Source organism: Camelina sativa, chromosome 11 (assembly GCF_000633955.1).
Source record: "Camelina sativa cultivar DH55 chromosome 11, Cs, whole genome shotgun sequence".
Taxonomy (NCBI): Eukaryota; Viridiplantae; Streptophyta; class Magnoliopsida; order Brassicales; family Brassicaceae; genus Camelina; species Camelina sativa.
In genome coordinates this window covers 2,503,119-2,518,744 of record NC_025695.1, presented here as the reverse complement: position 1 = coordinate 2,518,744, position 15,626 = coordinate 2,503,119, and the positions used below count along the sequence as shown (strand labels likewise).

At 33.2% G+C, this 15,626-nt stretch overlaps 4 protein-coding genes across 4 annotated transcripts; all 4 read left to right on the top strand.

Annotated features, from left to right (window-relative positions):
• On the top strand, window positions 2,018-2,996 carry LOC104721212. The gene has a single exon (XM_010439140.2). It carries the CDS (start codon window positions 2,084-2,086, stop codon window positions 2,942-2,944), a length of 861 nt encoding a protein of 286 aa, XP_010437442.1. The 5' UTR covers window positions 2,018-2,083; the 3' UTR covers window positions 2,945-2,996.
• LOC104727558 (probable polygalacturonase At3g15720) lies at window positions 4,262-6,495 on the top strand. Its single transcript, XM_019231734.1, has 10 exons — window positions 4,262-4,291; window positions 4,387-4,506; window positions 4,667-4,804; window positions 4,893-5,036; window positions 5,111-5,140; window positions 5,232-5,439; window positions 5,673-5,754; window positions 5,852-5,960; window positions 6,048-6,161; window positions 6,253-6,495. The coding sequence occupies exons 1-10, from the start codon at window positions 4,262-4,264 to the stop codon at window positions 6,493-6,495; spliced, it is 1,218 nt and encodes a 405-aa protein (XP_019087279.1).
• LOC104721211 lies at window positions 7,435-9,497 on the top strand. Its single transcript, XM_010439139.2, has one exon. The coding sequence runs from the start codon at window positions 7,780-7,782 to the stop codon at window positions 8,719-8,721; it is 942 nt and encodes a 313-aa protein (XP_010437441.1). The 5' UTR covers window positions 7,435-7,779; the 3' UTR covers window positions 8,722-9,497.
• On the top strand, window positions 14,137-15,158 carry LOC104721210. Its single transcript, XM_010439138.1, has one exon. It carries the CDS (start codon window positions 14,206-14,208, stop codon window positions 15,052-15,054), a length of 849 nt encoding a protein of 282 aa, XP_010437440.1. The 5' UTR covers window positions 14,137-14,205; the 3' UTR covers window positions 15,055-15,158.

Sequence of the window (15,626 nt, the reverse complement as noted above, 5' to 3'; positions counted from 1 at the left end):
CTCTTTATAACATGCCAAGATATTGAATTAATAGAAATGCTTAGACATTACCAAAATATACTGCTAAATGGCTAATACATCATTATTGAGAAACGTTAGGCTAGTTAGCATTGATACTGTTCTATTCCCTGGGACCTGTATATGTCTCTTAGTATTCTTACGTTAACGTTTATTGTCCTTGTCCATTTACACTCTTCTTATAAGAAATAAATTTGGAGCAAATTATGTGATATTTTATGGATGCTTTTACTGTGCTTTCCCTGATGATTCCTAAAGGAAAAAAAAAACAAATTTCCTTGGGTAAATATCTAAATCTCAACCGAAATTAGATATGTTCTCTGGTTAATCAGACAACAGTATCTGATCAAAGATTGTTCTGCTCTTTTCTCTTTGTGCAGAAGTTAGAGAAGCGATACGGTAATCTCCGGTGATTATATACTTTCTCTAAAGACAAAAGGAAAAAGACTAAAAGAAGAATATTTGTTAACACTAATAAGTAGGTGCAGGGTATTGTGACGTTTCAGTGAAGACAATGTTCATGGCATCAATTAGAGAAAGATTTACAAAGGACAAGCGGTCAACATTGTGCTAATACTCTATTCTTTTTCTGATGACTCCCTTCAAATCATTTGGTATAATTAATTGTATTCCTTTATTTTTTTGGGCTTATTTCTTCTCTCTTCTGTGATGTTCTTTTTCTCTATATTAGTGTATTACAACTTATGTCTCTCTGTCTCCCATTAAAATAACAGAAATACTACGGAAATAAATACGCACTATGAGTAGGAAATGAATCGTACCACGACTTTATTGAACAAGATTCTCCTACTACTCTTATTGTTTAAAGGGAAAACGTCCTGGTTTCCCATGAGAACTATGATATCGTACCAGATGGAGCCCGATCTTTACCCCCGTCCCAGATGGCTCTCCTGAAATTCTTTTCAATCTATAATCAAGATAGCTCGACGTTGCTTGTTTCATAACCACATAAAGATGATTAAATTAAGTAAAAACGGATAATTGTGCAAATATCCTCACTTTATAAGGTTTTTAACACATGCCCAATTTGCTATATTACATGAAAACCTTTTAAAGGTTCCTTTTGGATTTATCTGTGACGCGTTCCTCTATTATATATCTTTTGGAGTCTCTGAACCTTATTGACCCACCATAACCCATTTCCACGTTTAAGGCTTTTGATTTCTCTGTTTTGCTTCAGAGCTAAAAATGGCTGNCTCTTTTCTCTTTGTGCAGAAGTTAGAGAAGCGATACGGTAATCTCCGGTGATTATATACTTTCTCTAAAGACAAAAGGAAAAAGACTAAAAGAAGAATATTTGTTAACACTAATAAGTAGGTGCAGGGTATTGTGACGTTTCAGTGAAGACAATGTTCATGGCATCAATTAGAGAAAGATTTACAAAGGACAAGCGGTCAACATTGTGCTAATACTCTATTCTTTTTCTGATGACTCCCTTCAAATCATTTGGTATAATTAATTGTATTCCTTTATTTTTTTGGGCTTATTTCTTCTCTCTTCTGTGATGTTCTTTTTCTCTATATTAGTGTATTACAACTTATGTCTCTCTGTCTCCCATTAAAATAACAGAAATACTACGGAAATAAATACGCACTATGAGTAGGAAATGAATCGTACCACGACTTTATTGAACAAGATTCTCCTACTACTCTTATTGTTTAAAGGGAAAACGTCCTGGTTTCCCATGAGAACTATGATATCGTACCAGATGGAGCCCGATCTTTACCCCCGTCCCAGATGGCTCTCCTGAAATTCTTTTCAATCTATAATCAAGATAGCTCGACGTTGCTTGTTTCATAACCACATAAAGATGATTAAATTAAGTAAAAACGGATAATTGTGCAAATATCCTCACTTTATAAGGTTTTTAACACATGCCCAATTTGCTATATTACATGAAAACCTTTTAAAGGTTCCTTTTGGATTTATCTGTGACGCGTTCCTCTATTATATATCTTTTGGAGTCTCTGAACCTTATTGACCCACCATAACCCATTTCCACGTTTAAGGCTTTTGATTTCTCTGTTTTGCTTCAGAGCTAAAAATGGCTGAATCATCTTCTTCAGCAGCGACTACGCATGTACCTGCTAGGTCTATTAGTTTGCCTACAAGACTAATCCATCCTAAAGCACAGAGAGTCGAAGAAGAACTGAAAAAGATTCAAGCTTTAAACTCTTCTTCGTCAGCTTCTTCAAGGATCCAACTTGGACTTGCTAAGCTCGTGGAGCTCTATGAATTTGTCAATGAACAAGTCATATCTTCTCCTCAAGGCCAAAAAGCTCTCCGCCTTGGTCGCAACGCGAAACTTGTGGAAGACGCTCTTGATGAATCCATCTTGTTACTCGATGTCTCTGACTTCACAAGAGACTTGATAGAAACATTCATGGAGCAGATACAAGTTCTTCAATCTGCTCTACGTAGACGCGGAGGAGATCTCTCTTCCGTTCAATCCGAGATCCGAGCTTACATTACCTTTCAGAAGACATTTAATACCGCAGCAGCGAGACAACTTAAATCCCTTGCAAGAACACAAACAAAGAAGAAACCCTCGGTTATCAAACAATCCGGTGACCTCGATCAACATTCTTCTATGATCTCTAACATCATAAGTCAATCAAACGCATCGACAATCTCCATTTTCAAGTCACTCTTGCAGTTTCTTACTTCTCCCGGTGAGAAACAGAGGAAGAATGGTGAAACTGGATGTGTAGAGAACTCGATGATCCGTTCATTCTATGGAAGAATCATCCGTAGGAAAATAGGGAAGGTCATTGATGCGCAAACGATGCTCGGGAGATTAGCTATGCTTAGTTTTAGCCTTGAAGCAATTAAGGATGAGTTAAGTCACTTATCAAGACGACTTATTCAATATAGAGCGTCTCTCTTGAACATTGTGACTCCTTAACAAAAATAGTTTGTAAATTTTTTGTGTAAATCCAGGTCTTATAGAGATAAAATTATTATAGAAAAAGAGTTAATCCCATCTTCATTTCTGTCTACTTCCATAAAAAAAAGTTTGAATGTTTTGTGGTAGTATTGGAATTTTTTTACATGAATTGATCCGGAGAAAAAAAATAATAACAAAAAGAAAAAAGAAAAAGGAAAAAAAGAAAAGAGAGCATGTGTATATATTCCTAAACCTATGTGGTGCATCATCATCGGTCACTTAAGACATCACATGCTGAACAAACTTACCAAACTTGATTATTGTTGTCTTCTAGCCTCGTGTCGCTCACGTCACGTGCTTGTCGTGCGAAATTATCTTTACCAAAAGTTTTGTTTACCAATTTTTATTCTATATGACATGTTATTATTTGTGTACGATGATGATCCACGAGAGCACACAACTCAGAAACAAATAATTGTTTCTTCTCCGAGAATAAACAATTTAAATTAAAGAAATTCTTTGTTTTTTTGGTTCATGCTATGCCAACGAGCATATAGTCCATGTTCTATATATGGTTTAAAGTTTAGAGAAATCTTGTGGTTATAGATTAGTGATTAATGTTTTATCTATTACAAATACATAATAGTGTTTGACTTTTGATTTTTTATTTTTTTTTCATCAAAACATAAAGTGTTGGATTTGTATGGTCGACATCAGAAAAAAGAGAGTAGTCTATGAAGCTCAAAATACTATACCAAAAACGCCTAATTTAAGCACGTCACATTTATCATGGATCTAATATGTTCAGTAATTCTGACATCGCCTTAACCACAACCTAATGACTATTTTGAGCTTTTCTCCTCCGTGAACTCCGACCACTTTTTTGGCTTTCCACCACCACTATTTTTTGTTACTGCGTCCTTAAAATCGGCGGCCTCAGTGAGATCTCTGTAATTCATTCTGACTAATTCATTCTTTTACTGCGTCCTCTTTCTTTTTACTGCGTCCTCTTTCTTTGTAACAACTCCTTAACGTTTTCTCACTAATTCATTCTGAAGGCATAGAGAGAATGAGAAGTATCCAAATTCTTTTCTCTTCACCTTCGTCAGCTTGTGAAACACATATGCCACATATGCTACATCGTAATAAATGATCATGCATGTAATGCTTTAGAAATATTGTATGTGTACGTAGGTGTATTGTTAATATTATATGAAGGACGCAAAATTTAGCTACAACTTGGATGTATAAAGGGGGAAACTATATATGTGTATACTTCATATTTACGTAGATTCACATAACTGAAACACATACAAATAACTACCTATACATTCAATGGATTTTCATCATCGCCATTTCACGATGGTACATATCAGATCAATCCACTTTTAATTATAATTGTATTTATTCATTACTTGTTTAATCTAACGTTTTGCTTTTTTTTCTTCTGAGTGTATTAGGAAACCACATTACGTATTTGGATCTTGATAAATTTCTTATGTTTTGTCCTCGTAAACGGTCAAAATTACAACGTACTCAATTACGGTACTAAAGGAGATGGTCAAACTGATGATTCAGAGGTAAAATATTTTTATATTATTTTCTTTCCGTGTAGGTTTAAATTATTTTTTCTTAGAACAAATTTTTAGAATTAATATTGATTAAGACTCTTAAAAAATTTTAGTTAATGTTTAAAAACTAATTATGTAAAAATAAAAATAAAACCAATTATGTAAAAAGGGTTTTGTGCAAGCATGGAATGATGTATGTGGTGGAGACGGAGACATCAAAACACTTCTTATTCCTTCAGACAAAACATTTTTACTTCAACCTACGGTGTTCCAAGGTCCATGTAATTCTACTTCTATAAAAGTTCAGGTACATAAACGATTAATCAAGAGAACATTTTAATTTGATGAAAATAAATAAATTAAATCACCAGTAAATTTGCTTTTCTATATTAAAGTTGGATGGAGTTATCGTAGCACCTAGCGACAAAGGAGCCTGGTCCAATCCCACCCCTAAAATGTGGATCAAATTTTCATATGTGTCTGGTCTAATGATCGTTGGTTCAGGAACGATTAATGGTCGTGGTTTAACTTTTTGGGAGGTGACAATTTGACATATCACAATTTTTACTCGATTTATAATCCATTGTAACAAAATCATAGGTTTTTTTTTCAGTTAAATTTGAAAGCTTCTCAACGACCTACCGTGAGTATACCTACTAAATTAGCTATCCACTATTTGGAAGAACAAAAGTATTGATTACAATCATCATATATTGCTGTTTTTTTTTTTGTAGGCATTACATATTAGTAAATGTGATAACTTTAGGATAAATGGGCTAACCTCGATTGATAGTGCAAAAAACCATATATCAATCAACAAATGCAACACTGTTGCAATATCGAACATAAATCTTTTTGCACCTGAGACAAGTCCCAATACAGATGGAATTGATATAAGTGAATCAACTAATATCAACATATTTGACTCTACAATTCAAACGGGTGCGTACTTATTAATCAATTATTTTAGTATTTTATAAAAAAATATGAATGGCGCACAAAACAAATGAAGCATAGTAATTTGTAAGATGAGATTTTTTTTTTTAACTATTAGTTTATTATAGTTCCAGCTTTTATGTATTTGCAATTTCCTTTCTGAAAAGACTAATTTATTTTTTAGAACATGAAAGACAACATAATAACATTCATTTGAATTTCAATTATTAAATTCTCAGGGGATGATTGTATAGCAATCAACAGTGGAAGTTCTAATATCAACATCACAGGAATTAATTGTGGACCAGGTCATGGAATAAGGTAATTCATGATATTAATTAAAAAAATTAGTTTACATTATGAATAAAAAGCTTACTCACAAAGAAAAAAGGTTGAGAGTATTATTATTCGACAACAGTGTAGGAAGTCTAGGAGCCGGTGGAGCAGAGGCTACAGTTAGTAATGTACAAGTGACTCATTGCACTTTCAATCAGACGACGAATGGAGCTAGAATCAAAACATGGCTGGTATATATTAATTTGTATATACTCATTGTTACCTCTTATATCTAAATTAATATTAATCATTATATTCAATATCATCTTGATATTTAGGGTGGACAAGGATATGCAAGAAACATAAGTTTTACCGATATCACACTCATTAACACAAAAAATCCAATTATAATTGACCAACAATATATAGATAAAGGACGTCTTGTTGGCGAGGTAAAAACTTTTTTTAGTATTTTATAAATAAAATTATATCCTTTTTGGAAGCATAATTATAGTTATAAACTTATATATATTTATGTTATAGGAATCAGCAGTGGCGATTAGCAATGTAAAGTATATCGATTTTCACGGGACAACATCGAATAAAAATGCTATAACGATTAAGTGTAGTGAAACCACACATTGTAGAGACGTCGTTATGGATGGAATTAATATTACCATGGCGGATGGAGGAAAACCTAAAGTTAATTGCCAATATGTTGATGGGGAGTCTAGTGATAATGATTTAATGCGCAACTGCTTTAATAATAACACTAGTACTAATTAGTGATGTCCATACAAAATTATCGAAATTTTGAGTGAAATGATATTTGAATCCCCTATATATGGATTACCATTTTCTTTCTCATGCGATTTTCTTTCTCAAGGGGGTTTACTATGTACCTGCAAATCCTAAGTTGATGTTCAGATCTAATATCTCTTTTGATCGACTTTTAGACAGTAATTACATCGAGGCCAAAGAGTTCATTGCCAAATGTTAGCTAAGCACGCAAGCAATTGATTCAACTTTCTCTTTGAAACCTTACTGAATTTTCTTTAAAATTGTGCTAATTTTGGTCTATTTTTTTAACAGACACTTATAACTGATTGTAATAGAGATCAAATTTTGGTCTTGGTGAACTTGCAGCACTAGTTGCCAGCAATACTCTAGATGTTCCTACAGATTCAGATTCAGATGATTTTCTCATAAACATTGAAGCTGCCATTTGTAAATCAATTGGTGATTCTTCTAAGAAATTTGAGAGAGCAAGCAACGTTATTGACCTATGTGGTACGGTTATTAGGCTCTGGTGTCGTAAGTCTATTAGATTATTTAAATTTTTAATTTTTTACTATTTAAAATTTGTGAAAACAAAGTTTTTGTATAACATGTGACAAAATCTTTAATTATTAAAATTGAAATGATATTTGAATACCATGAATGACATTTGAATGTCTTTTTATTCTCTTCTCTTTTACTCATCACATAGAAATTAACTTATTAATAGTTGTGAAAATTCTTTTACACAAAACAATTGATGATTAAAAATGTGTGATTGGCAACTAATTAGCCGCGCCGAGTAAAATATTCCAACAAGACAATCTAATTTTTTATTAGAAGGTAAAAGAGTCAAGCGATAAAGTTGATAATGTATTTGTAACTTAAGACAAAGAAGACAAGCCTTGGTTCTCTGAAGCCGGACACATTTAGTTTAGATCCCTTTAACCAAAATTATATTTTATCCTCACACCCAAACAAAAACAGTTGGTATAGAAAACAAACGAACAAGAAACTGATTTTAAATATTAAGCTTGCAAGAGATGTCTAAGAAGAAGACAAAGAGGAACATGAGTTACAAGAGTCACTGGCCATAACTGATGATATTATTCATGTTAGAAACAAACAGATCAGATTAGTGACCCATGTTCTTCTCACATGTTCCCACATCGTTTACCCGATAATTCCTCTGCTCTTGCGCTTCTCTGCAATATATATATAGAAACCCTCAAGAACCCTATAATAGAGCATCTCAATCCAATTTAGAGTTCTGAAAAAAAAAAACTAAAATTCATGGAAGGTTTGGATCCGGTCTTCATGTCTGATCAAACTACACACCAACCAGTCCGATCCGTGAGTCTTCCTTCAAGAATCCATCCACTCTCTGTTAAACTCAGAGCAGCCTTGAACCGGCTCAGCATCTGGCGGAGATCTTCTTCCTCAATCTCGGTTTCCGCTTCTTTTGGTTACGAGACGCTTCTCGTTGGACTCGTGAACCTCACCGAGTTCTACGGTTGCGTGCATGAGCTACTTGAGTCCTCTTACGTGAAACACACTCTTCTTCATCACCAGGAAGGAAAACTTCTAGCAGATTCTTTAGATGGATCTGTTGTGTTGCTCGACGTGTGTGAGGCCACAAGGGAGGTGATTGTCGTGATGAGAGAACACGTGGCGAATCTCAAATCTGCTGTTCGTAGGAAAGGTGGCGTAGTAGAGAAGGAAGTTAAAGCATACGTTAACTTCCGTAAGAAGGCAAAGAAACAAATCTCTAAACACATCAATGCACTTAAGAAAATGGAAACCAAAAGTATTCCAACCAACATAGATCAAGAAATAGCGATACCACCCACGAGTGTTCTGGGAGAGACAATCGAAATCACTGTCTCGATTTTCAGACATCTTTTGTTGTTCCTATCAGCAATACCGCCACCACCATCGCCGGCAAAAAAAATCAAGACCACCATCGGGTTTTTGTCGATTCCTTTTGTATCTTCATCATTATCAGATAAATCTATGGATTTGATAAAGGAAATGAAGAGTCTTGATGGTTTCTTTCTGGGTTCTATTGTGGATTCAAGAAGAAACTTTGTCGAAGTCGAGACAATGCAGAACGAGAAGATGAGGAGAGATGTTGTTGAAGATGGTTTTCGTGATCTGGAGGCAGAACTGGACTCTGTTTCCAAGTGTTTAGTTAAGAACAGGGTTTTGTTCCTTAACATCCTCAGTAACTGTTGAGACTGAGCTTTTTTTGTCAACAGAGGTGTACAACCTTTTTCCTCAAATTGTCGTTAAATCAAAGTTAAGAACCAAGAAACCAGAATCTCAAGGGGAGTAGACAAGAAATTCGATTTATGTCTGTCTACAATGAGGTTCTCAAGCTAAAAGTCTCTGTCTTGAGTAACACAACTAACTGGTTCAAGTTGGGATACTAAATCGGAGAATTGAGTTCCACGGGAGAAGAGATTGGTAGTAGTTTTTTGTTTTGGCTACCTAATAAAAGAGCAGATAATGGATTATTGAGCTTACTTAATAATTCACACCCAAATTTATGTACACACAATCTCTATTTTCAATTCACTCTTGCAGTTTCTTACTAATTCTCCCGGTGAGAAACAGAGGAAGAATGGTGAAACTGGATGTGTAGAGAACTCGATGATCCGTTCATATTGTATCACGATCTAAATTAAACACCAAAGAGCTTGATCAAGAGAGCTTTAGCTACCCCCTCCAAATTTAAGTACCTAGGCAAAAGGAACATCCCTTATAATCACTTTCGGAGCCGGTTGGGCGGGATTAACAAAGAAGCCAAGTCAGCAGCAGTTCCCAAGTAGCTGGTTTGTCACAAAGAAAGAAAGAAGCCACAAACAAACCTAACCTGTCGACAACATTGGTTACAGGGTTTGTGTTAAGAAACACTCTAGCGATTACTCCACATGACTTGAAATGATTGTTCAACGCCTCCTTGATCTCATCCACAGGAAGCGAAGTATCGAATCCCTCAACCTCAACATACCAACTACAATAATTCAATATATATATATATATTATCAACACATGATGATGAAGAAGACATCTTTAACATTTACAAGTCTCCAAAAGAAAAACAAAGCATCAAATTTTACCCGTATTCTGGTTTCTCAAAAATGGCTCTTATTTTAGGATCACCCAAAAACACTCCCCGTCCGGGGCTAAAGTAGAAAAGATCTAATCAGATATATTTCTTAAATAGAAGGAAAAAAAATTGTGAAGAAACAATTAATCGAGAAACAGAGAGGTATAAGGAGAGGAAGATTACCCGGGAGGCTCCGGAGACGGGAGATTCCATGCTACCGAAGAGGGGACCGGGATATCCCAGGTCACCGAAGATCGGACCGAACGATTCCATGGAGAAGTCGAGAAGAATTGCAATAACTCTAGGGTTAAAGATACTTTCTTCGTTTTAGGGATTTTCAGTTTTAGGGCTTTCGAATGACGAGGTCGAAGCTATTTATAATCCTCTTTTCTTTTCCTTTAGGGGTTAAAATTGTCTTTTCCTCTCTTTTTTTTTTTTTGTTTCTGGATTGATTAAAATTGTCTTATTCTCATGGTCCACAAGTCTAACACTTTTTTCTTTGTTTTTGTTATTATTGTTCAAAGTCTGATTTCCTTTAGATTTTTTGGTTTGTCGTTCGAACCAAACATTAACCAGAACCAAAAAAAACAAAAAAATGCCTGAAAAAAATACAAGTGGTGGTGACAGATGAAAAATCTAAAGTAGATAATTAGGCTTTTTATATACAAGTTTACATCAAAAGAGGGATACTTATAGTAGGTATAACATATTTGTTGGTTTTACTAGAAATCAAATATTCTTAACTTTTTTTCCTCGGAATAAAATACATCAACCGTAACTAAATTTATTCACCTTCAATTGTTATCTGTTGATCATCAACCACTAAAAACAAGTTAACAACATCAAAATAAAATTAAAAAATAAAATAAAATTTCACAACTAAACATAGCTAAATTATGCGCAGATTCATTACAACAATGTTTGGTACAAATAATTTGCTAGAACTGTTTTATTCAATACTAAATTAGGCATGCATATTAACGCAAATATAAAAAAAATATGTGAAATTTTAAGTTGTATTCAAAATATTAATTTTATTTTAATTTGATTTTTTTTTTCAAATCGAATTTAGAGTTCATACACTACATCTTGCAATATTTTTTTTTTTGTATATTACATGATAATAAAATTAGATTTTAGTTCTATACAGTCAATCCTAATGAGTAACATTTATAATTTTCATATAAAAAAAGTGCATTGTAACAAATTGATATCTTACTTAATATTTTTTTAAAAACTAAAAATCAATAAAACATAATTCTCAAATAAAAAACTGAAAACTAACTTTAAGAACATCTGAATCTGTAGGAACATCTAAACTATTGCTGGCAATCAGTGCTGCAAGTTCACCAAGACATACCAAAATTTGATCTCTATTATTATCAGTTATAAGTGCTTGTTAAAAAAACAAACCAAAATTAGCACAATTTTAAAGAAAACTCAATAAGATTTTCAATTGCTTGCCGCCTTGATGTAATTACTATAAAAAAGCCGATCAAGAGAGATATTAGATTTGAACATCAACTTAGGATTTGCAGGTTCACAATAAAACCCTTAATCTCAACCACATGAGAAAGAAATGGGTAATCTCAACCCCTTGTTCTCCTTTTATGTATCCCACAAGAATCTTGCAGTTCATAATACTGAACACCATTCTTACGACTAATACCTGTGAGAAGCATAACATAATATACATTATAAAATCTTTCTCCAGTAATTGGAAGGTAAACCTCCTCCTGCACAATACCATAAAAATATTATGCACTAATAGAAACTGCAACTTGATAATTTAAATATAAATTCAAATTATCATTTACACTACCAATATTTTGAAAAAACTCATAAATTGGAACAACAACAGCTATAGGGGAATCATATTGGCGAAGACAGCGAATGATTTCATCTTGAAATTTCGTTAAATTTTCAAACTCTTCAGGTTGATATTGCATACGCTATCAAATCATTCACCAATTGAAAAACTTAAGAATTTTACATTAATTTCTTATTTTAATTATCTTATTTTCTTATATTATGTTAATTACTAATTTTAATACATTAAACCGTTGCATACTTTAATCACTTTTCTGTATAAAATTATTTTTACTATATGGTTATAATAAATAATAATTGCAATTAAATTGCACATATTTTCCTTATTAACGGCAATTATTTTCCTTATTAATTGCATAATTTTCCTATTGAAATTAGTAATTTAATAGATAATTTTTCTATTAGAATTAGTGATATAATAGATTACTTTTGGTTTTATATACTTTTCAAGTAATCCTTTTATTTTTAAGAGTTTTTAATTTTCTTAGAATTATTAAATAAAATTTCTTTTCACACATGTCCATATATTATCGACAGACTTGACACATTATATACTAACTTTGAAAATTAAGCTTTATATAATAAAATAATAAATTGAATATATATATATATATATATATATATATATGAATATGTAAATATTTTCATCAAACAAATTTTTTGAAAAATATTTAGCATTGACGCAGAGTTACTGACGGAGATTTTGTGTTGGACGTGTTACATGCTAATTCCAGCACAACTATTCATCTGTCAAGATTTGTAACAAAATTACCCCCGTCCAATGGAGATTGTCAGAAAAAAAATTGATAGAGTCAAAGGGTGTCTCAACATTGAATTAAAATTTAATGGACTTTCTCCACGTACTTACAAGTATGATTTTCAAGATGATAGGCGGAACTTGTTTGATAGTCTTAAAACAACAGCTGGAATAATGAGTCTTCACACAAAATTTGCCCACCATGTTGCTGGACATCTCAATGATGCTACTCTTGTTACTTACCTTGTGAAAAAGGTAACTGGGAAAAGTCTTACAATTTTTGTAGCCAAATCCAGTAAGTTAACACAAACACATTATTTCTTATTCACAAAATGTGATGGAACATGTAAAAAAAATAAAGAGTTACAAATAATGATTTCAAAACTGAAATCCATGTGTTGGTGTGCATAAACTTGAAAACTTTTACTACATATACAAAATATAATTATAAGGATTATATTTAAAAGTGGAAGGATTCGTTGTTCATGATCAATGAGTACAACTTAATTGTTTATAGAATAACATTGTCTGAAAACACAACTTACTTTAGCCACATCTTTCTTCTAGCAAGATCGTATCCAATTGATGATAATTGGTGTAAGATTCCTTTTTAGTAAGATCATTGACGGGGTAGCTAGTTCCAATAATTAAGGATCACTGACAATTTCGTGACAGATATCCTTTGGCTATTGCTAAAAAGAATGTTTGTTTTAAATCTTTTTTTTATATATATATTAACAAGAATAGTAACATAACGTGATACAACATGTAATATAATTGGTGCCATTATCTATATTAAATTTATCAAATTAAGGTTTTATATACGTGTACTTTGGTCTAGGGGACTGACAATATACGATGAGGCAAATCATATGAATACTTTAATGACAAAAATCTACAAATTAATCATATATCCTTTATACACGTGTATGAGTATCAATGCATTAAACAGTAACGAGTTAGTACTTAGACTCGACCAATTATTGGAAGTTTTAAACATAACCACTCACTTAGACTCGACCAATTAGTGTATTTCTTACATAGTGAAGAGTGTCGTTTCACACTTTCACTCTATCTTATGTCTACATATTAACATATGATATGATCATCAAATTTGCAATTACGTACTTTTGCGTGATTATTTTAGTTTCTCACAGTTTTAGATTACAAATATGAAATTCTTAATATTAAATCTAGTTGCGTTTGGATTGAGTATGACCAATAATTAGTTTAAATTAGAATTTAAAAGATTTGTTGTCTTCAATATTTATGTTTGGTCTAGTTTGGTTTCGACGAACTTCTATGATTGGTAATAAACTAATAACTAATAAGTAAACAAGTTAAAATAAAGTCATTCCACGTTAATGAGAATAGTCAACCAGATATACAAACCCCGTAAATTCGTAATATATCTCGCAAGCAAATCAACTCAAAACTCGTGCACCACTCTTATACGTGTCGTAATGTGACAAACCATGTAGAGGACATTGTAAATATTTTTTGTTTTCTTGTAAAGGCAAAATATTTTCCGTAATAAGCAAACCTACATAAGAGCTGATTGGATAAAAGAAGGGCGTATATAATTTTTAATACGGTATATGGTTGAGGAAGATCTGGATCTCGATACCTACCGAGAGTCCGAGACCATTTAAATTTTTGACACTGTCGATGTTTTTAATATTTAAGAAAACTCGAAAGGTCAATTGATAATGTGGCAAAACCGGAGGCAACACAAACGGTGACTCATCAGGCTCAGTTCTGTGGCCAAATAATTTGACCAATATAATAGCCCGACAGCTCAGAAAGTCACAGATTTGCCAGTAATAATCGGACCAATCAAATTTTAAAATTCAATTATTGTTGGAGTTTTGTTGGTTGATACACTAAACCCTATGCTATATATATTTATACATTGGTAGAGCAAGTTGAATAAAGCAGATCGATCAAAAAAGAAAGAAAAATAGCTCAAACGCCTTTCTAAAAAAGATTAAAACAAAAGCACAAAACCATATTAAGAAAAATGTCGAATATGATCGTCAAGAATCAACTAAGATCTATAAGCTTACCTTCAAGATCGCATCCAAGCACGACGGGAATCGAGGAAGCTCTTCACAAGGTTAAAAAGATTAACACCACGACGGATTCGTCCGAATCAATCTTGATGAGCTTGGCGGGTTTGGAGGAGCTCTACATTTGTACGGAGGAGTTTCTGAAAATGGGCTCAACGCAAAGGGTTATGTCGTCTGATGGATTCGATTTTATGGAGGAGATGCTTGATGGTTCGTTGAGGCTAATGGATATATGCAGCGTCTCAAGGGATCTCATGGTTGAGACTCACGAGCATGTTCGTGGTGTTCAATCATGTCTCAGAAGAAAGAAATTAGCCGGAGGAGGAGACCAACTCGATGTTGCCGTATTGGGGTATGTTGGATTTAGAAAGAACATGAGAAAAGAAGCTAGGAAGCTTCTTGGATCCTTGAAGAACATTGATGGAGGCCTAAGTTCATCATCATCCGTAATTAATCATGAGCAAGATGAACATCTTGTGGCGGTTATAGATGCGATGAGAGGAGTAGTTTCCGTTAGCGTCTTGGTGTTGAGGTCGTTCTTGGAGTTCTTGTCGGGACGACAAAGTAACATTAAGAGCAAGTTGGCTTCGGTACTAAAGAAAAAGAAGGTTCATCATGATGAGGGGACCACGAACGAGTTGGAGAGTTTGGATTCAGCGTTATGCTGCTCTCATGATGATCTTCAAAAGAAGCTAGAGGATGTTGAGATGAGCATTGATGGGTTCGAGAAAAATCTAGAAGGGTTATTTCGACGGTTGATAAGAACACGTGCCTCGCTTCTCAACATAATCTCTCACTAGATTTTAATGTACGTACGCATGTAATGTAACATTTCCAGACATTCGACTTTATAGAATTTGCCGGAGGGATACATTATATACGCACAGATAGGATTTTACGTACACTGTAGACTTATTGATAAATGTAGAGATAAATTTGTAAAAATAGAAACAATATTGCATTGATAAATACAAGCTTTTCTGTGACTAATGAATGTTATGGAGCCGTCTAAAACCAACAGTTCAAATTGACTGAATCATCAGTGGCAATCTTTTCTTATTAAATTTTTAAATTTCGACTCAAACACATCGAAACTTACATATTCGTGTCTTTTTAGTGTGAACGTCTATGGAAGATACAATTATTTGAAATACTTTGTCAATTCGTTAGAACGTATATGTAGCGTACTAGAACGGTAGACCCTACATCGATATTTATTAACTTTTGTTTAAGTTGTTTTTTCTTACAAACATTAATTTTACAAACAGCGTTGTTTATTAAATTCATGAGTATTTCGTAAAAGCTTTTAATTCATGAGTATTTATAAAAGTTCACCTAAAAACTAAAATGGCTGGTTCCATTTAGAGTTTTT